The 25008-nt window shown below is 49.5% G+C and overlaps 1 protein-coding gene across 1 annotated transcript; it reads right to left on the bottom strand.

The window, feature by feature from the left end:
* Positions 1-2580: 2580 nt before the first annotated feature.
* C6H8orf74 (chromosome 6 C8orf74 homolog) lies at positions 2581-24451 on the bottom strand. Its single transcript, XM_008150850.3, has 4 exons — positions 24377-24451; positions 22572-22764; positions 6174-6577; positions 2581-2926 (listed from the first exon to the last, which is right to left on the bottom strand). Exons 1-4 carry the CDS (start codon positions 24422-24424, stop codon positions 2678-2680), a joined length of 894 nt encoding a protein of 297 aa, XP_008149072.1. The 5' UTR covers positions 24425-24451; the 3' UTR covers positions 2581-2677.
* Between the last annotated feature and the right edge of the window lie 557 nt (positions 24452-25008).

The following is a 25008-nucleotide window of genomic DNA, read 5'->3' as shown; positions in this document are numbered from 1 at the left end:
GTCCCTCCTCCTCCTCAGACACCAAGACTCCAGGCTTCCCCTGCTTGTCCTTGGGCAGATGACACCAGGTGACTATGGAAATCAGCTGGGCATAGAGGTGTTGGTCTCCCTCGCTAAATGGGGAGATCTTTTTTAGGACAGTACCTTAAGAGCAAGGCAGGCTCTTACTTCCATCAACCCTACTTTTGCCCTTGGCAGCTCCCTCACAGGGAGGAGTGTCTAATACCTGAGAAGTTTGATAAGCTTCCCAATACTTTTGTGAACAGAGGAAGGCAGTTCCATGATTTTCTTAAAATTTGCATTCATTAATTCATTCATTCATTCACTTGTTCTTCCTTCACTTCCCAAAGATTATTTAACAACTGTACCTACTATGTGGCTGAAACCTTAACTCCAACCCCAACCCTTCCAGGTTAGGGAAAGCCACCCCTAAGGATGAAATGGGAAGGGGGGCGTCTTGCAGGCTGACTATGTGGACACACAACTTCAGGAACCACCTTCTCCCCCTCACAGCTTCTGCATTACCTCCTGGCTCCCTTATTGGCCACTTGGCTGGTGCTAGGAGGATGGCCCTGGCCACACCGGGGTTCTACCCATGGGGTGGTGACTGGAGGCACCCATGGCAGGAGTCCTCCTGGGAAGGGTCAGGTCCAGTGAGGAGGGCAGTGTCAGTAGTCCATTGTCCACAGTTCAGGATACAAATGGTCTGAATCTGAAAAGGTTCAAAGCCTTGGGGGTCCTGAGGATCTCTCAGGGCAGTGGCAAGGCAAGGCTGGGATGCGGAGTGTGGGTGTGGATGGGATGGTTGAACCTCCCTCAACTTGGAAGTAAGGCAAGGCAAGAGGGAGCTACAATCCCTTTGTACCGAATTGCCCCAGCCTATTGTCAACCGATACTTCCAATGCCTTTTGGACGCTATAGCAGTGCTCACAGCCTGGTTTGTTCCTCGGTTGACCGGGGTGTCTGATTATCTCCTGCTCCAGCATGGGGGTGGGGGGTCTTCCCCAGCATATGGCCTAAACATGGAGCAGTACCCACTTGTCCCTTCTGCATCCCCCAAACACACAGACACATACGTGCTTGCACATATGTGCACACAAACACATACACAGCACACACACAGGCTGCATGGGTGTTTGGGGATCCTGGTCAGTCCTGGAAGAATAGGATGGCTGCTCTCACACTTCCCTCTGGGCCATGGCAGTTTCAGTAGATATGCATGTTTAAAAATGTCTGTGGAGTGGAGGATAAATACGTAAGTGAATGAATTAAGAGGTAAAAAATTTAAGGAAAACCTGGAACCTCTTTCTTCTGTCCAAAGAGGTATTGGGAAGCTTATAAAATGTCTCAGGTATAAATTACCCTCACTATGGCATCAAGGTAAGATGGAGAGAGAGAGTCTGGGGTAGTGCTCCCAGTGAGGCCCCTTCCCAGCCAGAGTTCCCGTCTTCTGGAATTCTCTCAGAGAGCCCCAGGGCTGGTGACATGCCCTCCCGGGGCTCTCTCTCTCAATCTCAGTTCAGCCTGGCCTCCAAAGCAGGCTGGCTTTGCCTGGAAACAGAGACCCAGGCACATCTTCAGTGGCGAGACCTAGAAAGCAGCTGTGGTCATGGAGAGACAGACATGAAAATGACAGGGAGAGCTGCACTGTGGCCCGTCCCATTGTGAGCAAGGAGCATGGGTGGACGGCAGAGATGACAGCAGGTCACTGGCCTGGGAAGAGTCAGTGAGAGGTAACGTCCTTTCTGCCATGATCTTCGGGGCCCATTCACCTGTCAATTATATGTCTGCAATAGCCAACAACTACAGGATTTGTGTGACTGTTTCCACGTGGCACAATGTTGCAGGGGAAAAGAGCACAGAAATGAGTCTGGAAGCCTGAGTTCTAATCCCAGTTGTTTCATTGCCTCGCTGAGTGACTTTGAGTAAATACTCCACTCCTCCTTGAACCTTGAACCCCCTTGACAAATGGGAATAGCAAACCTTGCTTCATCTATCTCCTAAGGAAGATGGACCTTCGACACCGGCCCGGAACTCTCCCACCTGATAGAAGAGAGAGCTGGGGCCCTGAGACAGAAAGGACACTGGCAAGGTCACACAGCAGACCAGCAGCAGGGCTGGGTTTGAAACCTGATCTCTGACCTCTTAGACAGAGCTTGCTCCCCTGACTCAGTCTAAACAGAGTGGATTCACTCAGAAGGAAAAGTTCTCTGGAGGCACCAGGCTCCTCCAGCAGGGAGACCAGCACATGTAGAGCAGGCTGCATGCGGTCTATTCTGTCTACCCGTCTCAGAAAGGCAACAGAATCCCAGGACCTGTTCTCCCCATGTGAGCAATAGAACGAGTGTGTCCCCTGGAAGTCCTCCTTGGTGTCTGGTGTCACCCCTACTCTTACCTGCTTCAACCGACTGCTGGTGGTTCTGTCTTCAGTGTCTAGGCTCAGGCTAGTAAGGAGGGGATGTTTGCCTGCCCGCCAGGCACAAAGCTCTGTGCTTGGCAGAGAACAGCCTTCTTATTTGGGTTAGATTTTCAGGCGGAAGAAGATGGTTTCCAGAAAGAAGATAGAGCTAAGGTGATGGGTGTTGTTTCATTTCTTTTAATCACTAGAAATCACTGACCTATTGGGTACTGAGTATATCGCATAATACTTCCATAATCGTCAATGATTCTGCCTCAATCAGTCTTTAGATAGCTTCTTGCCTTTTGCTTTCTTTGCTTTGCGTGCTTTGTTGATCTTGAGAGATTCGTCTTGGCCTGGCTGGCCACTGATGGAGAGTGGAAAAGGGATAGGAGCATTGAGATTTAAAGTCTTCTTCTGAAGTTTCAGGTCCAAAATATCAAAAGTTGTCTGTATCTCATACTGAAGCAGCTCTTTCAGGCACTTGATCTGGATATGAATGGCCTCATTGATGAGCTTTTCCAACTCCTGGAAGAAATAGAATATGGCTGGTGAACAGGGCTCAGGGGAAGGTTAAGGCCATCTGCAGATAAGATTCCTCAACAAGATCCAATCCTCTCCTCTTACTGAGTGCTAGGACCTTCCATTTCCCTCTCTAGATCTCTCCGCCCTTCACCCTACTCTGCCCTGGGAAGCCGACTTATGAGGGCAGCATCAACCAGCTTTTGGCTTCTGGTTGAGTTCCACCAATGGGAGGTTCTGGCAGGAGATCTGAGTGTGGGAGGAGAATGAGGTCTCTCACCTTCCTCCCAACCAGCTCTGGGTTGGCCAAAGCTATGATCCTCTACCTACAGCTACACCTCCTGTCCCATGGTTCCAGCAATTGCTCCTTTTCTTCTCCATTCTGGCCTATTGTGGTGATCACCCTATTTGAGTGTGTCATTTATTATTAACATTGTTCTGGAACCACAGACCAGTGCCATATCCCCTGCTTTCTGGTCAATGCAATCTCCATTTGGATATCATCCCCCTTCCTTTTCCTCCTGCCCTCATCTCATTCCCACATATCAAAGTTTTAGTAGCTTCTTTAGAGGGGATGGGAAATTGCTTAGAGAGTGGAGAAGTCCCTAACCAGCCACCCACCATCTGCCACCTTAAACAGGAGACCTTCTCTGTCATCTAAACCAGGATTATGGCATCATGAAATCCTGGAGAAATGAACTATGTAACTATTTTTTCCATTTCCCTGCTCAAGAAGCCAAATAGCAGTTCATGTCTACACTGGGGTGTTAGAGACATACTTGGAGTATCCAGTTGCCTAGAAAACATTTCTTTGAGATCTCATATTTTAACTTAAAATCTCATGGAAAATCTTACATTTGCCCCAGAATGTCTCCTTGATTATCTATAATAATAAAAGTGTAATATGCTAATTAGACCAGACAGCCAGACGTCCTTCTGGATGAAGCAATGGTGGCAGTGGCTGAGGCAGAGGCAGTTAGGGGAGATCAGGCAGGCAGGCAGAGGGGTTAGGGGTGATCAGGCAAGGCAGGCGAGTGGTTAGGGGCAATCAGGCAGGCAGGCAGAGGGGTTAGGGGCGATCAGGCAGGCAGGTGAGTGGTTAAGGGCAATCAGGCAGGCAGGTGAGTGGTTAGGGGTGATCAGGCAGGCAGGCAGAGGGGTTAGGGGCGATGAGTCAGGCAGGTGAGTGGTTAGGGGCTATGAGGCAGGCAGGCAAGTGGTTAGGGGCGATCAGGCAGGCAGAGGGGTTAGGGGCAATCAGGCAGGCAGCCAGAGGGGTTAGGGGTGATGAGGCAGATAGGCAGAGGGTTTAGAGTGATCAGGCAGGCAAGCGAGTGGTTAGGGATGATCAGGCAGGCAGGCAGAGGGATTAGGGGTGATCAGGCAGGCAGGTAGAGGGGTTAGGGGTGATCAGGCAGGCAGGCAGAGTGGTTAGAGGCGATCAGGTAGGCAGGCAGGCAGGAGAGCAGTTAGGAGCCAGCGGTCCCGGATTGCGAGAGGGATGTCTGACTGCCAGTTTAGGCCCAATCCCACAGGGATCCCGGCAGTTGGACATCCCCCATGGGGTCCTGGATTGCAAGAGGGTGCAGGCCGGACTGAGGGACCCTCCCTGTGCACGAATTTCATGCACCAGGCCTCTAGTTTTTACATAAAAATAATGTTCTTCCCCTAAATCCTTGGGAAAGATGGTGCTCTAAGAAGATGCACCATGTTTATTCTATGGTGTTGAGTTTCCCCAGGGGCACACAGTGAAGGGGACCCTAGCCACAATCCACTTGGCAGGGACCAGCAGCAAAGTGATTGAGACCCACAGAGAAGCTGGGAGGAGCAGGGAGAAACAGCTGTGTGTGTGTGGATAGGGGGAGGGGCGTGGCATGGGCAGGGGTTGGACAGGAGGTATCCTCTTCTACCCATGGCCTTGCCCACATATTCTAGAGCAAGGTCCCTGGAAGGGCATGGAGACAAGCTCCCACTTGGGTTCTGTTGGTCCCCATTGGATGGCTTAATGCACTAAGATTATGTAACAGCCTGACGAGCCATTTACCTGGAAGACTTAACTTTAGAAGAGTATCATTCATTCTGTTGTGTTTATTGTTCTTTAGAGATTTTTCCAATGTTTTATTTGGATACTTTCCAGAGCCATTCACTCTTTGCCTGACAATTCAGAAATACCCCCCTCCCCTTCATTTTTGTTAATCCTCTCCCACGGATATTTTTCCATTGATTTTTAGAGGGAAAGGAGGATGGAGGGAGAGAGAGAGAGAGAGAAGGAGAGAGAGAAACATCGATATGAGAAAGCACATCAGATTGGTTGCTTCTGGTACACACCCCGATCCACACCCCGACTGAACCTGCAACCCAGGTACCTGCCCTTGACCAGGAATCAAACCTGCAACCCTTTGGTATGTGGGCTGATGCTCTACCACTGAGCTACACTGGCCAGGACAGAAACTAAACCCTTTTGATGCACACAGACCCTGTGACTTCAATGCCACATCTGGTTATTACCCCCTCATACATGTGTACATGTACATACATACACACATGTCACATGTCTCTGTGTTCAAAGATGATCCAACAGTGATGATATCAGTGCCTATGTATTGCTAAAAAAATAAGTTTAGACTCTGCCAGGCCCTCAAGAAGTTGACTCCCTGAGGACAACATAGTCGCCATTTATTAAAGAGCTGGTCACTGGAGACTCTGGCTCCTGGAGGGCAGCCCAGCTTCTTAGATCCACACATCCCACCTCTTTACCCACCTCATTGCATCACCCACTCTGAACTGTGTGACCCATGGCCCTTCCTTCATCATCTCCACCCAGGCCTCGTTGCAGGCAGACAAAGGGCCCTGAGAGAATCCGTGGTTCAGAGCTTGGGAGTCTTTCTGGGTAGAATCTGTCACTGATTCCTGATGCAGTGGAAAGAACTTGGACTTTGGAGTCACCAGGCCTCAGTCTAAATCTAAACTCCACCACATGCTAGCTTGGTGAGCTTGAGCAAGTTGATGAACTTCTCTGAGCCTCAGTTGGCTCATCACTAAAATGGGAACGTGAATTACACCTTATAGGCATGTTTCATGAAACGCGCATGCAAAGCGTGTGGCAGATGGTCAATGACTCGCTGTCCCTTTCTGCCCCCTCCCATGTGTGCAGACAATCGAAGTCTTGTCTGCGTCTGGATGTTCTCTTGGTAGGAATGAATGTTTGCTCATGGCAGGTGAGCAGCATCCCACCTTGCAGGCACAGCCTTACCTCTCTCTTCAGAACCTGTCTCTGCTGCACAGTCATCTCCGAGAACTTCTTCTGCAGCATGTGCTCCTGCTCCAGGTGCAGCGCCTCCTTCAGGAGCAGCACGTTGGTGCGCTTCTGCACCTCAGCCATAGTGAGCTCAGCCAACTGCTGCTCAAGCTTCCACAGGTCCCTGTCCTTGCCCTCAGCCAGCGGGAGGGGCTGGGGCGGCACACACACCTCCACGTGGTTGACGGTCAGGTTGACTTCTTGGTCCTGGTCCAGGACATATTGGTAGAGTCTGTAGTGGCGGATGAAGGTGTTGTAGAAGTAGTCGCAGAGGGCCAGCAGATGGGTGGTGTTGAACTGCCCCTGGTAATCGCTAAGCTTATTCCTCAGGATGGTAATGGCCTCGGTGAGGGAGCAGCCTGTGGGCAGAGGGTACGGGCATGGAGTGAAGCAGGGGACAGCTGCATTGATGGCTGGATCAACATAGGCTCTGAACCCAGGCACTCTGGCCCCAGAGCCCACGGGGCCAGAGCCTACCAGCTATTTTGTATTACCATTTATTAGCTTTCAGAAGCTACAGGATGTACTACATTTCCCTTCTTACCTTGGATTCTTGGGAGCTCAAAGCCAATTTTATGTAATAACATTTATCCCATTGTTTTCTATGTGATTATCCTTCTCCTTACCTATAGTTTGACTTTTAACTCATTGTACAGCCTTCCTTCAGCTGTGCCTTATATTGTTCCTACTTCAAACCCTTTGGGATGGAGATGAGGGTGTAAAAAAGGGAGTCTGATAAGAGAGCAGCGTGAGATGATTGGAGAGATAGATGTTATATTGGAGATTTGTGTCACAGAGTTAGGCAAATACTGTTGCACCAAGAAAACATCAGCTCTGTGGGTGGGGCCATTGGCATCCCTCACAATGTGAAAGTCCAAGTCCTACAGGGGCTCATCCGTCTCTTCCTTTTGACTTGGTTGCCCCCACCTCCTCCTGGCACACTGGCCTCAGCCTAGGGTGCCCTTCCCTGTGCAGGACTCACTCCTCACCCCCGGGAGTGCCACTTTCCCACAGAGGCCTCCTGAACTACCCCACCCCACACTCCCTAGAAACTAGTTCTTTTGCCATATCAAGCAAAAGTTAGAAGTTAAGTTTAGTGAAAAGAATTTTTAAGAAATCAACTTCATCTGGAGATGGAAGAGGGAATAGGGAGACTAAATGGTGATTAGAAAAACAAATAAAATAAAGAAAAAAAGAAATTAACTTTATCGTTTCGCTAGAAAAGTGACAGTTTCAACTGATAGAAGATTTGTTGCATTGCTATTATTACTATGTATTTATGTAAATTGCTCCTTTGCATGTTTAATTTGACAATTACAATTTAGGTAGGTAAATAAATTACATTAAAAGTTACTCAGAAAATATAGTTACAATGTTAGGTTAGATGTTGATAGCTTTTCATTTTTAATTTAACTTAATCATCCTTAAATTTTATTTAGTCATCCTTAGCCCTGAATCGAATACAAAGAGTAAGCTTTCTATGTGAATAAAGCAGATACTATACATATCCAGTGTGTAATCAGATGTATAGATTATGGCATTACAACTTGATGAGGGTGGCAATTAGAAAAAAATGTCTGAAAGAGCTCCTCAATATGACCCAGCAATCCCATGTCTGAGTTCATATCCAAAGGTCATTCTATCCGGCTCTTGAAGGGATATCTGCATTCCCGTGTTCACTGCAGCTTTAGTCCCACTCGCCAAGGTATGGACACATCCTAACTGAATGTCGACGGATGAACGGGTAAAGACTATGTGATACATAACACCCACACAATGGAGTGTTATTCAGCTGTAAAAAAGAAGGAAATCCTGTCATTTGCAAGAACATGGATGGACCTGGAAGACATTATGCTAATTGAAATAAGACACAGAAAGACAAATAACTGTTTGACTCACTTAGACGTGGAATCTCAGAAAATGCAAATCAAAGCAGCAGAGAGTAGAATGCTGGTTGCCAAGGGCTGGGGGTGGGAGAAATGGGGAGATGCTCGTTGGTCAGGGAGGCCAAGTTCCAGTTACGCAGGATGAGCAAGTCCTGGAGATCAGCTGTGCAGTGTCGTGCCCACAGCTAGCAATGCTGTTCTGAGTGCTTGAAGTTTGCTGAGAGTAGACCTTAAATGTTCTCATTACCAATAAAAGTGGTAACTATGTGAGGTAGTGAATATGTTAATTAGCCTGAGAGTGGTTATCATTTCACAGTGTATATCAAATGTTACATTGCACACATTACATACTTGTGAATTACTGACAACTGGAAATTATTTGTTCATAATATGTCAATAAAGCTGGTGGAAAACCACACACAAAAATATATTTTTAAGAATTGCTCTTGAGGAAAACAACAGCAACAGGTTAAGCTACTGCCTTGGCATGCGCGTCAGTGTAGGTGTACTCTCCTCCCGCCTTCTCATTGGGTTCTCGCAGCTTCTCATTGTGCCTCGGAGACCGAGCCTCAGTGACAGCCATCTCTGAATTCCTTGCTCAGCCTTGTTCTGGGAAATAAGCCAGCCAGGTTGCTGATCCCGGGGACCTCTTCACCCCTGAACCTTTGTCTTAGGTCGGTGGTGTGGAGGGGCCCAGGGCCAGCAGGAGCCCTATGTTCCGGAATCAGCTGGAGCTTTCTAAAATCACAGAGCCCTACTGCACACACACACACACACACACACACACACACACACACGTAAGCACACATGCACACACACACAAAACACACACATCAGCACAAAAATGCTGATTCCAAGCTGGGGACTGGCTTGGGAATTGCCTCCTAACTTTGATCAATGACTCAGATTGAGCCTAAAGAACTCAGACACGGCACACAAGGACCACTGAGTCATCAAATGACCAACTGCAGAGGATGGTGCCCAAGGTCCCAAAGGCCCTGTTCTGACAGTGATCCTGACACGTGGCATCTGCCCTGAGAAACCCGGTCCCCTCACCTGTAGTAAGGCTGCTGGGCCCCTTCCCGCACACGTGTGAGCTTCGTGCTGCTCAGATATGGTGGGCATTTCGTTCTATTCCTCTTTCACTTTGGGGGAGAGGTGGTTAAAAGGGACAATATGGAGTCTCTTGTTTTTATGGTGCTCATGTACGTTATACAATTACAGAACAAGCGTTGAGGGCTCCTCTAAAGGCAACATGCAAGTCAGTGCCTGGGGCAAACTGGGCACCCACCCAAGTGCAGAGAGGAGGAAGCACAGTAAGACCTGGTAGAGGAGGCGCTCTGACCCCGGATGCTGGGGGGCTGGGCGCCAGGGAAGGTTTCCTGCAGAGAGGACGTTGGAGCCCAGAAACAGGATGAGTTTGGCAGAGATGGCATTCCTGGTGGAGGGACAGAAGGGAAAAAGGCTCGAGGCAAGTGGAGTACTGTGTGGCTGTGTGCACGGGTCCTCATGGCTCGGGGCTCCTGGGAGGCAAAGCTGGAGCCCGGGCATCGGGGCTGGGGGACAGGAGACTTGAGGTCTTCAGTTTGCAAAAGGCAAGCATGCGTAAGGCACATGCAAGAGCTGCACTTCACCCCAAAGCCCGAGTTCATGGAACCCGAGGACATCCAAGGATGGGCTTCAGGACCCGTGGGACCCCCAGGAATTGCACTGTCCAGGATTTTGCATGCGCATGTTTCTGGGGAGAGTGTGCATAGAGAGAATCATCAAACTAAGAACCACAGAAAAGTTAAGAACCGTAGCTGAGAGCTGAGGAGCCACTCAGAGGTGTTAAGATGAGACGTGAGAGGTCAGACGGGCATTTCGGAGAGATGGTGGTGGCACCTGGAGGCTGGCAGGGAAGGCCAGTGAAGGCATCCCAGAGAGTGGGGGCAGGATGAGGTCACCCGTTTCTGATCATCAAAGCTGGAGTCCAGGCCGGTGTGGAAATGACTGTATCGATTTTGTCAGGTGAATCATCGCACCTCTGGGCTCCGTGGAGGCTGAACTGCTGGAAGGCGCCCTACTCCTCCCCCAGCTCGGCCGGTAGCTCATGGGGCTGGGTAACCGGCATCCCCACCCCCATGACTGCCTCGCCATCAATGCCAGCCCCTAGCATTCTCTATTTGGCCAGCAGCCATGCACTCGGCTCAAGTTTGGTCCAAGATCTCCAGGCCCAGCAGTGCTGAGTGCCCTCAGCATGTGCACCAGCTCCCTGCTGCCCGGCATCCTGGGGGAGGCCCCACACTGGGTGTGAGCTGTGACCTCAGCCTGGAGGTCATGAAACACAAGTGGGGACCTTGTCCTGGGTCAACAGGGAAGGAGCCCTTAGACATAATTCCAACGTTCAGCCCTAAGACACTCGGGCAGGCCTGGTTTTCAGCAAAGCTCATCCCCAGCTGGCCCGTGAGACACACTTTCCTGGCCCCCGGACCACTCTCCACTTGCTGCAGGCTGAGAAGTCTTGATGACTCAGAGGATTAAGTCTCCGGAGAAGCCTCTGGCTGCCAGGTAGACAGATCTGTACCTGCAAGTGGTTCTTCAATAACAGGGAGTGGCCTTCATTTGCATTGGCTGCTGGGAACTTCCTGAAGATGGTCCCCAAGCCCCTGGAGGCCAGCACCTGCTCGGGGACAAGGGCAATGAGCAGGGAAGAGCGGGGGTGGGTGACAACACCAGACACTCCAGAATCGGGGCAAAAAGGCACTGGCATGGACCAGGCACCCTGGGCACCCTCCCACTGCCCCTCACATTCGGGTCTGGGGCTGGGAGACGAACAGGGGCTGCTCCTTCTGGGTGGGTGTGAGGGGGAGGATCCAGGTGCCACTGGTGCCCCCTGACAAACCAGTTTGGTGCCCCCGCCTTGGCTCCCAGGGAGGAACCAAGTCAGGTCACAGCCTGGCTGGCTTACCTTTCCGAATACCTGAGCGCCTACCAGAGCTGATCTTGGATGGTGGGAAGCAGACCAGAGCACAGGGCCCACCCCGCCACCTCATCCTGTGGCCTGAATGCTGCCCCCTGCCCATTTTTTTCTGCTCTTGGCAAGGCCCTGCCAAACTCATTCACCTCGAGGTGCCAATGACAGCGACAGCTCGGAGGACAGGTGTGCTTTTGAAGTAGCAGATGACTCTCGTGTAGGGAGCTCTCCCTGGGTCCCTCAGGCCCTGGGTCACCGCAAGCTCCACCCCACCCCACCCCTCGGGACTCTGTGAAACAGGTGTAGGCATCATCCTGAGTTTATCTAAGAAAGAAACTGAGGCTCAAAAAGGTCAGGGAATTTGCAAATGGCGAGTGGCAGAACCAACATTCAAACCGGGGCCTGACCCAAGGAGGCCCCTTGCAGCCATCCTGGTGGCTCTGTGCTCTCTTTGCAGACTCTTGGAGGTGGATACTAGAATATGTTGGATCCAGAGAAATTAAACAGAGCCCGTAATATGCTAATAGGCTCAGCAAAATGTGTTACTAGGCCAGAAAAGGTTGAGCATATGCATGTTTCTCAAATTTATTTTGAGTTAAATAGTCTCTTGGGACTGAGGAACCTATTTTGGCAACTATTGAGCTAGTTAGTCCTTTCATCCTACAGATGGGAAACTGAGGCCCAGGGAGAGGCAGGGCCTTACCTGAGGCTCAATGTAACAAAATCAGGACCTGAGCTCCAGCCCAGGCGTTGGTGGTCTAGGGCCTGTTAGCACTTGCACTGTGGGGAAGGACTGTTTTTTTTTTTAAATATTTTATTTTATTTATTTATTTTAGTATATTTTATTGATTTTTTACAGAGAGGAAGGGAGAGGGATAGAGAGTTAGAAACATCGATGAGAGAGAAACATCGATTAGCTGCCTCTTGCACACCCCCTACTGGGGATGTGCCCGCAACCAAGGTACATGCCCTTGACTGGAATCGAACCCGGGACCTTTCAGTCCGCAGGCTGATGCTCTATCCACTGAGCCAAACCGGTTTCGGCAAAGGGACTGGTTTTTAATTTCATCTCTGCCCACTGGCCCTGAGGCTTCTTGGTCGGTCAGAAATGTCTCTGAAGGGTGGTGGGTGGGGGTGCTGCCTGCCCAGGGGAGGAATAAGCTAGGTTCTGCTCTGGGAAGTTTGCTCTGTGGCTGCCCTGCTAACCTCTGGCCTGGACCCAGGCAGGAGGAGCCTGGGGTGAGAGCTCGCACGCCCTCCACTTCCTGCAGCTCCTGCCTGTCCCAAGGTGTCTGAGCTGCTGGCCTCCCCTCCTTCCATTGCAGAGCAAGCAGTTCCTTGGGGAACACCCCTTTCCAGGTGTGTCCATGGTGCAGCTGCCTGGTGAGCTGCAGGGAGAGTAGAGTGGGTGTCTGGTTTGGTCTGATGTCCATCTGCACAGCCTGGATTGGCCACGGGAGGAGCAAACTGGCTGTCCTGTGGTCACGAGACCAAGGATCCCATAGCACCTCATCTTGCCAGCCACATGCTCTGTTCTCAGCCACTGTTCATGGTCATGTGGAAGCCACCAGTGAGCCTGGGAAAGCTCCTGGATTGGAGTTGACATTGATGCTGGGGGTCATTCTCAGAGCTTTTGTGGGGTGTTGGGTTAGAGCACAGACTGGGAATACAGACTGAAATGGGCCCACACGTTGCTTCTTGATCACTTGCACAGGTTATTTGCTTTAGTGTTCTCATCTGTGAAACAGAGGTGCTAACAATGCCCACCTCATAGCATCAGAGGGCATGTGTGTACCACCATGCCTGGTACACAGTAAGCAATCAGTAAATACCAGGTCGTCATTTTCAATATTGTGAAGAGGCTACTAGCATTTCAACTCCCCAGGGCTGTGAATTGTTCGGGAATCCACCGATTTCTCCTGGTCAGAGAGCTCAGTGCACTGCTGAGTGAGTCCTCACTCTTCCCCGTCCTCTGGATGCTGGCTGGAGAATGGCTGGGGGAGTGGAGCAGGATTAAGCTGATGGGGAGGGGGATGGGTCAGAGGGCAGAACAGGAGCCATTAGGCAGAAGGCTCAGAGAGACAGATTTCAGTTCAGCGGCAGGAAGAACTTTCTAGAAAACAGGAGTGTTGTCCCTGGAGTGACTCATACTTTGAGTAGTGAGGAGGCATTTAGCTAGAGAGAGGATTCAGTGGTGGTGAGGTGTGGATCAGGTGACTTCTTGGGTCCCTTTTGACTCTGAGCAGCCATGGTGACTTCCATGAAGCTGACAGTTCCTCAAAGCCACATGGGGCGGGGGGCTCGTGTGGGCCTTCTGGCGAGGCTCTGCAGCTGTCTCAAGCTTGGCGAGGGGAGCCTGATGGTAAGTCTTTGTCATCATCCTTGTTGTCAGCATCCCTGAGATGAAAATGACCAGGGACAGGGCACGTCATAGCTGTACCTCATCCCCTTTGATGTTGGGACCTCCAGGAACCAGCATGTCCAGCTGACCGCGGGAGGATATGGGAAGGTAGAGGTAGGGCAAGGGGTCACTCCAAAGGGCTGGAGGTCTGGTCTCAAGGGCACTGGTACCATCTGCCCACACACGGGTGGCACCTCCAGGCCGGAACACATTAGCCAAATGGCACAGCTCCCCTTCTCAGCTTGGCCTGCACACTGGAGCCACCTTGTTGGGGGCCAGGATCCCAGGCCCATGTTGTGAGCAACTCCAGGTGATCCAGTTAGGAACCCAGCCCCCAGATGTTCTCCCTGGTCCCACCAGGTTCTCAGCTCTTCCTGCTCCCCGGCAACCTCATGCCCCTCGCTGCAGGGTGCTCTCCTGGGCCATGTGCTTCTCAGGCCGTCATGTGCCCGGTGTACAGATCCCTCTGATGAAGATGAAGGTCACGGGTGGGGCTTGTGTTTTGCCACCAGGCAGTCCTGGGTTCAAATCCCAACCTCGCTTATTGGAAATGCAACCTGAGGGAGGTTACTTAAAGTCTCTGAGCCTTTAAAGGAACTTCAGATAAAGTTCCTTTATCTTTAAAATAATGCTTATGTTATTCACAGTGGCCAAGACATGGACACAACGAAAGTGTCCTGTGATAGAGGATTGGACAAAGAAGATGTGGTACATATACACAATGGAGTACTACTCAGCCATAAGAAAAGATGAAATAGCACCATTTGCAACATGGATGGACCTTGAGAACATTATGCTAAGTGAAATAAGTAAGACAGAAAAAGCTAAAAACCATATGATTTCACTCATATGTAGGATATAAAACTGAAACTTATGAACACAAACAGCAGTGTGGTGGTTGCCAGAGGGAACAGGGTGGGGGGAGAAGGTGGACACATGGTGCAATATACAGAGTTTGTAACGAGGAAATCCACACATGAAACCTATATGTTCATGTTGACCAATGTCACCCCAATCAATTTAATAAAATTTAAAAAACGCTTATGATTCAAGTTTGAAGTAAGGATTACTGTTGATGCTATGCGTGCAAATGCCAGGCTCCACAGTGCCTCCTTCTGCAGGATGCACAGTTCCCTGGGAAGGTTTGGGAAGGTTCCTATGACACAGTCTTGATTTCTGGCCTACTAACTGGCTCAGTCTGCCCTGCTAAGCTGTGACCTCACTCAGTGCTATTGGCTGACTTATGGTGTCCCCCCTCCATTCATATGTTGAAGTCCTAACCCCCAGGACCCTCAGAATGTGGCTATACTAGAGATAAGGTCATTAAAGAGGTTTAAATTAAGGTTAAATGAGGTCATGCAGGTGGGCCCTAATCCAATTTGACTGGTGTGCTTATAAGAAGAGAAGATTAGGACACAGGCACACTCAGAAGGAAGACCATGTGAAGTACAGAGTGTGAGGATGGCCATCTACAAACCAAGGAGGGAGGCCTGAGGAGAAACCAACCCTGCTGACAGCTTGATCTTGGACATCCAGTCTCCAGAACTACGAGACAATACATTTCTAGTATTGAAACTGCCCAGTTTGTGGTATTTGTTATGGCAGCCTGAGCAGGCTGAAATGCTCAGGGAGGTATCTCTGAAATGATAGTTGCCAATTTGCCCCAATAAATGCTCTCCCAAAATATCAATCAGTGTCCTCTGTGGAAGCTTCCTCTAACCATCCATGAAGAAGTTGCCTCCAAAGGCCCCTCCTCCAGGTTTAGTGTGAGGGGCATCCGGTTCATGCTGGGAAGGTTCTCCTGCTCTCTGTTCAGGCTGGTCCTGAATCACTGGAGGCTCCCCCACGTGGGCTGGGTATTTGGGGCCTGGCAGATATACCCTGGGCATGGCCGTGAGTGTGCAGGGGCGTGGGGTTGGGGGAGTAATCCCCTCCTTCCAGCCCCCGGCAGTGGGGGGTAGGCGGGGTGTGTGCCTTCCACCCTATGGCTGCCTGGATGACATTTCCTGGAGAATCAGGAGTGGCCGTGGGTGGGACTGCAGATACCAGTGCTGTGACACACTTCACTCGGCACTCACCTGGCCACCTTGTATGTCTACTGATGGGTCATCAAGCCCACTTCCTGCTACCCCCGGGATAGCAGGAAAGGGGTGCTTCCTAGCCCAGACATCTAGGAGCATCAGAGAGAGGCCAGTGCTCACCAGACGCAGAGGATGCCAAGAGGCAAAAGCTACAAAGTGGCCAAAGAGATGGCTGGTAGTGGTTGGGGGTCCGGGGTAAGTGTTTGCACTGGCCTGCACACCTCCAGCGCTGAACTCCCTGCTGAGTGACGGCTGGGGCAGGGGAGGCTGTTTCTCCTTTTACCGTTCTGGCTGCAATGTGCCAGTCACAGACAGGAAGTTCACCCTAATCCTCTGCAGCTCCCCCAGGTGGAGGAGCAACTTCAGAGTTGACATACGCCCCAACATCTCTCTCCGTTCCTGGTCTTGGCAGGGTTTGCAACATCTGCCCTTTTCCTGCGATTTCCTTCCACCAGGACAGAGCTGGCAGCCTCTGTCCCTCTGTGCTGTTCCTGGTGACTTCATGATGGGAACTACCCAGGGCTTCCGGAGGCTGTCAGGGGAGGTGTGAGGGAAGGACTCATTCTTCTGGCCTGGGGTTGAGACCAGAATGTCCTGGTGAGCCATTTGCCAGAACATGGAATCAGCTTACACTTTTGAATAAAGGGCCACCCTTTCCCTCTTGGTCCCAATGCTCGATTGGGCGGGGAGATAAGCTGAGCTGTGGGCTGTCCTGGCAGAGCTCTGATTCATTGTTGTGCAAACATGACTCTCCTTAAACGCTGTCTGCCAACTTCGTTATCTAGTATGCAAGCAGAGCTCAGCCATCCTTATCCCCAGATTAAACACACACACACACACACACACACACACACACACACACACACGCCTGGAGAAGCTACCTTCCAAGAGGAGTGACAGACCAGTGTGGACTTTAGCTGAAACAGAAGCTTGAATGTGAGTCAGTTGGCCAGCGGGACCCCAGGCTGTCTGTATCCTGCACCCCATGACCTAGGGAAGATGTAGCTAGATATGTAGATGGGACCTGTGCCCAGGAGGAGGGCAGGGCGGATGTGAGATGGGAGGGACCTGACCTGCCATCTTCACCAGCCCTTTCCCCTGCTTAACAAGAACAGTGAGTAGATGCCTTGGGCAGAGATGCCTCCTTACATGTGTGCCTGACAATGGGTCCCATGAGTATTTAGAGGGTGTCTGGACCACCATTTAGTCTGGTCTGCAGGTTGGGAGAAGACAAGAAATGGCACAGATAGCCCTGAGGGGCAGCATGCTGTAACTTCTAGTCCTGGACCACTGGCATCTGCTGTTCACCCGCCTCACCTCCATGCATGGTGGACACATGGGAGCTGACATTAGCTGAGCACTTACTATGTGCCTGCCACTCTGCAATAAACACATTTTGCATGCCCTCTCTCATTTAATCCTGCCAACTATCCTAAGAGATGGAGTTATTACAGCCCTCATTTTAGAGAAGAGGAAATGAAGGCTCAGGGAAGGAATGTTTGCAAGATTACACAGTAATAAGTGTGGAGGTGGGATCTGAACCCAGATCTTCTGACTATAGAGTTTGGTGGACTCCACTGTGCTGCCTTTAACATCATCTGCACAAACAACCCCCAACCCTGGGATGAACCAAGCAACCTAACCTTCTCTCTGCATACAGAACTTATCTTCTCCATGGGCATCAAGAATTCATTCATTCATTCATTCATTCATTTCTTCATGCAACACCTACTGTGTGCCACATGCATTATTTAACACTGGTGGGATAGATAGAGGGGACAAAAATAAAGAAGGTATAGATGCCCTCTCCAGGGATTCAAGCCTCCCAGAGAAGGGCAACAAGAAAGGGGGCAGTGGTGGGGATTGGGGTGAAAGGGCTCTATGGAAATGATACAGTATTAAGTTGATAAAAGGCACAGGAAATCTCTAGTCCAAACGTGAACACCTGATGGTCACACTGTGTAATGATGAAATATCTCCAGGGCTTGCACTCCGCTTCTAAAGGACACACTTGGAGCATTTGACTAAAAGGTGTAAAAGGAAAACATAGCTAGACATGTAAAGAACTTCAAGAATTTCCTAACAACAAAAGCAGTGTACACAGGAATGCATTGCCTCAGAAGGAGGGAGCTCCGGCTGCTCAGATGGTTCCTGCAGAGGCTGGAAGAACCTTGTTGGCTGCTTGGGCTCCCTGCAGAGAGGGAGTTAAGTTTTCTGATCACCAAATCTTCCAACTCCAAGGCGTTAGAAGCCTACGAGATACAGATAGGCTGTGTTGGCAAGGTACGTGATACCAGAAACGCCGACAGCTCCGTGCGATCTAATCTCCTCAGTTTGAAGCTGGGTTTGCATCATCACCGACTGTTTTTGAAGGGTTTGGCCTGTGGAAGGCTCTGATGGAAACTTGAAAGAGCCCGCGTTCCCACCTGCTTGGGGTTGACATTCTTCTTCTCCCTAGTCAGTGTTTGTTCTGGCCGTGAGCCACCGCAGAGATCAACCAACGGAGGTGAACTCTGGTACCCATGCGCTGCTGTGAGCAGCGGGGAGTGGGACCCAGAGGGATGCCAGGAAGGCCCCGGGGCGCGGGGGCTGCGGGTGGCAGAGGTGGGATGAAATTTCCCAAGAGCTCTGAAACCAGTCCATGTGTAATGCCGTGTCTTGCTCAAATCTTCAGACTGGGACCACTGGGTGGGAGCAGAGAGTGGAAGGGCACACGGCGGCTCCAGAAATAAAAGGTGGATCCAAGTGCACCTAAGATGTGTGAAGGGAACACTGAAGGGCTTGAAGCACAGGAGTGATGGGATTTTATTTGTGTCTGAAAAGAAATCACTGTATTGTTTGGTGAGTGGGTGCAGAAGTACAAATTTTTCAAGACATGGAGCTGGGTTAGAAAGGGTGGTGGACGGGGAGGTGGTGAAACGTGGTGAGATTAGGGAAGGACATTGAGGTGCTGATAGGACTGGTGGACAAGCTCTGGGTACATCGGGGACACTACACATCAGGTCCAATAAGTGTTCCTTGGACACAAGTACTGCAATACCGCCACAGTCCATCTGATACCTGAGATGGTCCCTAAGTGAGCAACATAGGGGACAGTATACAGCATGGAGACACTGGACAAAGGGATTATTCATGTCTGGAGAGGGACAGAGGGGATGCCATGAGATTTCATCACATTATTCAGAATGGTGCCCAATTTAAAACTTAAACATTGTTTATTTCTGGAACTTTCCATTTAACATTTTCAGACTGCAGTTGAATGCAGGTAACTGAATCCATAGAAAGCGCAACTGTGGACAAGGAGGGGGACTACTGTATTCAAAGAACTTTAAAAAATTCAACAACAAAGAAACAACCTGATTGGAAAATGGGCAAAGATCTTAATAGACACTTCACCAAAGAAGATATACAGATGGCAAATCAGCATATAAAAAGATGCTTCATGTCATATGTCACCAGGGAAATGCAAATTAAAACAATGGGATACCACTCTGGCCTATTAGAATGACCCAAATCCAGAACACTGACATCAAATGCTGGTGAGGATGGGGAGCAACAGGAACTCTCGCTCATTGCTGGTGGGAATGCAGTCCCTTTGGAAGGTGAGTTCTTACAAAACTAAACATACTCTTACCATATGATCCAGCAATAACACTCCTTGGTGTTTGTCCCAAGGAGCTGAAAACTTATGTCCCCACAAAAACTTGCACACAGATATTTATTGGAGTATTTTTCAAAATTGCCCAAACTTGGAAGCCACCAAGATGTCCTTTGTAAGTGAACAGAGAAACAAACTGTGGTTCATCCAAAAAAATGGAATATTATTCATCTCTAGTAAAAAGAAATGAACTATCAAGCCATGAGAAGACATGAGGAAAACTGACATGATATTACTAACTGAAGGAAACCAAAATGAAAAGGCTACCACCTATTGTGTGATATCAACCAAATGACATCCTGAAACAGGCAAAACTATGGAGACAATAACAAGATTTGTGGTTGCCAGGAGTTGATTAACCTAGAGGGATGTGGGATGTGAACACTGATGATTAGGGGAAGCACAGAGGATATTTAGGGTAGTGAAACTACTTTGGGTAAATGTCATTATACATTTGTCAAAACCCATAGAATGTATACCACCAACAGTGAACCCTAATGTAAACTATGGACTTTGAGCGATTATTACGCATCAATGTGGGTTCATTGATTGTAAAAAATGTACCACTTTTGAGGGGGATGTTGACAATGGGGAGGCTGTGTGTGGCAAGTCACTGTACCTTCTGCTTTATTTTGCTGTGAACCTAAAACTTCTCTTAATTTCTTAAAAAATTAAGAGAAGTTTTAGGTTCACTAACACACAAGCAATAAAACAACAAATCAACAAATGGGACTCCATCAAACTAAAAGCTTCTGCGCGGCAAAGGAAACATCAACAAAATGAAAAGATAACGTACAGAATGGGAAAAATATTTAAAAAACCACATATCTGATAAAGGGTTAATACCCAAAATACATAAGAAACTAATACAAGTCATTAACAAAAACTCAAATAATCCAATTTGAAAATGGGCAAAATACCTGAATTGACATTGCCCCAAAGAAGATATTCAAATGGCCAACAGGTACATGAAAAGATGCTCAACACCACTAATTGTCAGGGAAATGAAAATCAAAACCTCAATGAGATATCACCTCACACCTGTTAGAAAGGCTGTCATCAAAAAGCCTAGAGATAACAAGTACTAGAGAAAGGGGACCCATGTGGAGAAAAGGGAACCCTTGTGCACTGTTGGTGGAGATGTAAATTGGTTCAGCCACTATGGAAAACCGAAGCTCCTCAAAAAATTAAAACCAGAACTACCATATGATCCAGAAATCTTACTAGTGGGTATATGTCTGAAGGAAGTGAAATCACTGAATTAAAGAGGTATCTGCACCCCCATCTTCACAGCATCATTATTCATAAGAACCAAGAGATGGAAACCACCTATGTGTCCATCAATAAATGAATGGGGAAAAATGAATGGAAATGTGATATCACACACACACACACACACACACACACACACACACACACACACAGGAATATTATTCATCCATAAAAAAGAAGGAAATCCTACCATTTGTGACAACATGATGAACCTTGAGGGCATAATACTAAGTGAAATAAGTTGGACAAAGAAAGATAAATACTGTATTATTTCACTTACATGTGGTATATAAAAAACTGAACTCATGGAAACAGAAAACAGATTGGTGGCTGCCAGAGGTGGCAGAGGGGGTCGGGGAAAATGGGTATAGCTGGTCAAAAGGTATAAACTTCTAGTTATAAGATAAGTAACTTCTGGGGATGTAACATACAGCTTGGTGACTACAGTTAACAATACTGTATTGTATATTTGAAAGTTTGCTAAGAGAGTAGACCTTAAAAATTCCCACTATTAAGAAAAAATTATAACTATGCATTTTGCAATATATATATCAAATCATTATATTGTACATCTTAAACTAATACAATGTTAATATGTCAATTGTATTGCAATAAAACTGGAAAAGATAGTGCAAAGAAAAATTTCCCAAATTAGCCCATATAATACTCCATCACCCCAGAATCTTTTCATGCACATTTTCTAACATGAGGACATTCATAACCATCAGAATCCCATCACCCTTGACATACCACTACCATCTAATCCCAGACCTCACTTAAGTGTCTCCAGTTGTTCCAATAACATCCTTTATAGCAAAAGGACCCAAACTGGGGCCACATGTCATTTAGTGGCCACGTCTCCTCAGTGTCTTTTAGTTTGAACACTTCCCATCTTTCCTTGGTTCTCAGGACCTTAATGTTTTTGAAACTTACAGGAGAGAGACTCCGCTTAATGCCTCTAACTTGATGTTTTCTCATGATTAGACCAGGTTCTGAGTCTTTGCTAGACCCATCACAGAAGGATGCTGGGCTCCTCTGCATCCTATTAAGGGACACGGATTCTCAGTGTGTCCTCTTACTGATGACATCCATTTGGATCATTTGATTAAGGAGGTGTCTGCTGGGCTCCCCCCCACCCTTGTCAGAGTGTTCCCTTCCTGTTGGGATCAGTAAAGATGTTAGGGGAGGGTCTTAGAAAATATGAAAGCCTCCAATTTCTTGTTAAGCACTCCCCACTGGTTTTAGCATCTGTTCATGATTCTTGGCTGAGTATTACTGTGATGGTGACCAAAGAAGGGGCTGCTCCATGTATTTGTTTACTGAATGAATCTGCATCTCACAGCCCCAAGGGTCTACAGATGTGACCACATTCCCTTATGCCAAGAACTCACAGAGCCAGAGAGGCTCATACTCTTCTCATGAAGCTCAACACAGGGCAGGGGTTCCCTCTGTCATCCATCCATAGATGCTCCATCTATAATCTCACCTGCCCGCTACTCCCTCACCCTGCCAGCAAACTCTTACCTGTCTAAGACTCCCTCAAGACACTCAGCAGAGCAAACCTGATCCTGGGAACAATGAGCCATCTTTAGGAGTGCAATGGGAAGTCAACGAAGGATTTTAAGCAGAGGAGTGACACATTTGATTGATGTTAAGCAAAAACAAAACTAAACCCAAATTCTGAATTACAATCCTTCCTCTCTCTTCCCTAAAAGAAAATTTTTGACTTCCCTCTGGGCCAACCCTAGCTACCCCAGAGGTATTGATCTGATGATGAAATTCATGCTAAAGTGCCAATGTCTGACTGGGAAGCAAACACCCTGGCTGCTGTGTGAACAGCCAGGAGTGGTGCAAGGTTTTCAGCCAGGGAGACCAGTGAAGTCTCAGTGAGAACATTCTGTTTGTTTTGCTTTCAAGAAGCCTGGACAGGAACTCCACTGATGTGCATGTGGGAAGGGTAAATGCAGGGGGGTGGGGAGGAGGGAAGGAAGGGGCTCTCGGCTCTTTAGAGAGCTCCTGGGGCGGAGGGCTGCAGGGGGTTCTGTGTGTCCCCCCTCCTCCTGCAAGCCTCTCCGACTCCTGCCCTGGAGGCACCATACCTTTGGTTTCCTTGAGCAGCTCTTCGGTGAACTTGACCACCTTGACCACCTCCACCCATGGGAAGCCTTTGCCCACGGCAAAGATGATGCTCTCGTAGAGGGTATCCAGCAGGATGCTTCTGCGGGAGTCTCTCACTTCGTCAAACTTTTCCCAGTTCAGCAGTCTCCGGAGGTGCTCCCGACCTTCTGGTTTCTGAGAGGCATGACATGAGGGGTGGAGGGTGACATTGGGGAATCAGGATCACAGGGAAAAACACTCCTGGGGGTCCCCACATGGCTCCCTACTATCCTGAAGAGTGACCAAAGAATGTGTGTCTGCCTGGCCAGAATGATGCCTTCGTTTCTGGACAGCTCCCCCCTCCCCGCCCCCTTTTCTGGGGATGCACTCTTTCTAGCACTGCTCATGCCTCTGAGCATCCTCATGCTAGCCATGGCAGACCTGAGTTTGTAAACCTCCAGCAGGCTCCAAGTCCTGAATCACGGTCCTTCCTTCCTCTTCCCTAAAACAAAATATGACTTCTCTCTGAGCCTGCTTTCCACTAGCTGTTCCAGAGGTAAATTCATACGAAAGTGTCAATGACTGAGAAGAGGCTCGGCAAGGCAAGAAGAATTGTATCTTGCTTGGTGAAAATTCAGGCACTCTGGCAGGCCAGTGGAGTAAAGTTTGATCAGGGTACCATTTTCCCCAATCTATAGGGAAGGTCCCATTTTTACTTGAGCATTTGTCTGGCCCTTCCAGAAAGGTTCTTACAGATCAACAGATGGAGAAGAAACAAGTACCTTGAAGGGAAGGGGTAAGAAGAGGCGTGGCATGGAGTGGAGACCCATGAACCCCGGAGCGTTGTTCCCCTGGGATGGGAGGAGGCTGTGGCTAGGGGACTGTCGATGGAGGGGGCAGGATTGATGGCTGAGTTGATGCCAGAGGGAGGCCCAGGGCCCTGGCCTCAGCCTCCAGGACTTTCTGTCCCGCACTACCACTACTCTGCTGCTGACCCAAGCAGTCCTTCCCTGCAGCCTCACAGATGCCCAGGGTGGTGTTTGATGGGACAGTTCATTGAAGATGTGGAGGAGGAGGTGGAAGCCACCTGCCAAGGCAGGGACAGAGGCGCCACCAGGGCAGCCTTTGCCTGGTGCCTGCCCACCAGCTCACAGATGCGGGTCAGAGGCTGATCTGAGTGCACACTTGGCTGGGACTCAGTGCTTGAGGTCAGTGCCTGCACCCCTCTGTGAACAGCCCTGCTCTGGAAGGAGTTTGCCGATGGGTCCAGGCCCTATGGCTGGGATCCTCATCACTCCTTGTCACCAAATTGGTTCTGAGAAACCAAGGAAAACTGACCCTTCCCTGCCTTAAAGAAACAGACTCCCCACCCCAAATACACACACATATACACCACACACTCCTTACACACTTTGGCATGCAATCTCAGAGGACTCCAAGGGCCCCAAGTCTCCTCAGGGAGAGGTGGCACCCCCTGTGATAGGCCTCAGGGCCTCCCTGGCCCTTCTGGCATGAAGGCAGCCCCAAAGCCCACATACCCGCCCTTCCCTCCCTCCAGCAGGCTCTGGGCATCAGGGGCTGTCCCTTTAGGCTCTGAAGACAGCCCCTAGCTCCAAGGGCTGGGGAGCCTTTGGCCGGGCATTCTGGAGTGGACACACCCATTGGGGGCCTCGGAGGGGTGCTGGGAAAGGGGTGATGTCCAAGGTGTCCATATGAGGAGGCACCGTGAGGAGCCACTTCTCGCACGCACCTCACTGCTAGACCAGTCTGAGCAAACTTCCTTTTAAAAGCCACGTTTTCTCTTCACCTGAAGTTGGAAGACTTCTTTCACTCCCTGGGGTGTTAAAAATGCCATTGCCCCTGCATCCAGTTGCTAGTGGACCCACTAGGACTGACTCAGTTCCCAGAACCTGGGGGTGAGGGCAGGGCTTTGTGAGGTCATGGAGACTGGCTTTCAGGTGGCTTTTTTTCAGGCTCCTTTCCTCCTGGCCCCTCCTCTCCAGCTGGGCTTTGCGTCTCTCCCTGACACCTGTCTGGGGACCCCGATCCCTTCTCTACCTCCAACATCTCCCTCATAGCCCATTTGCCTTCCGGAGGTGAGCCTTCTCAGGCTTCCCTGCAAACACCCTCCCTCCTCCAACATATTCCCCACCCAAGCCCTATTCTCTTCTTCCTCCCACAATCAAGGACTTGTCTCCATGCAAAGATGCCCTCCATTTGCTCTCTTCACTAGGATCTGGCTTCCTCCTCACTTCTGGTCACTGCCAGTGACTCAGTTTCCAGCATCCTGACTTCGCCTTGGGATGCAGGAAGCAGCTTGGCAGGGCTGTCTCCAAGTGCAGTGCCCGAGCATCCACATGCGGAGATTCGCAGGGCTCCAGTCTCTCACTCCTGGCTGGTTTTGTTCTTCTCTGTCCTGGAAGCCCTGGTGTCCACTGG

The sequence above is a fragment of the Eptesicus fuscus genome, chromosome 6 (genome assembly GCF_027574615.1).
Source record: "Eptesicus fuscus isolate TK198812 chromosome 6, DD_ASM_mEF_20220401, whole genome shotgun sequence".
Classification (NCBI taxonomy): domain Eukaryota; kingdom Metazoa; phylum Chordata; class Mammalia; order Chiroptera; family Vespertilionidae; genus Eptesicus; species Eptesicus fuscus.
Note: the sequence above shows the minus strand (reverse complement) of the source record. Positions and strands in the feature narration are given on the sequence as shown.

Excerpts from the sequence above, each read along its gene's own strand:
- C6H8orf74 (XM_008150850.3), bottom strand. The coding sequence starts at position 24,424 with ATGGCATTTTTAACACCCCAGGGAGTGAAAGAAGTCTTCCAACTTCAG. Across the intron at positions 22,765-24,376 it reads AAGAAGTCTTCCAACTTCAG|AAACCAGAAGGTCGGGAGCA; the intron begins GTGAAGAGAAAA and ends CATGCCTCTCAG. Across the intron at positions 6,578-22,571 it reads GCTGCTCAAGGAAACCAAAG|GCTGCTCCCTCACCGAGGCC; the intron begins GTATGGTGCCTC and ends CTCTGCCCACAG.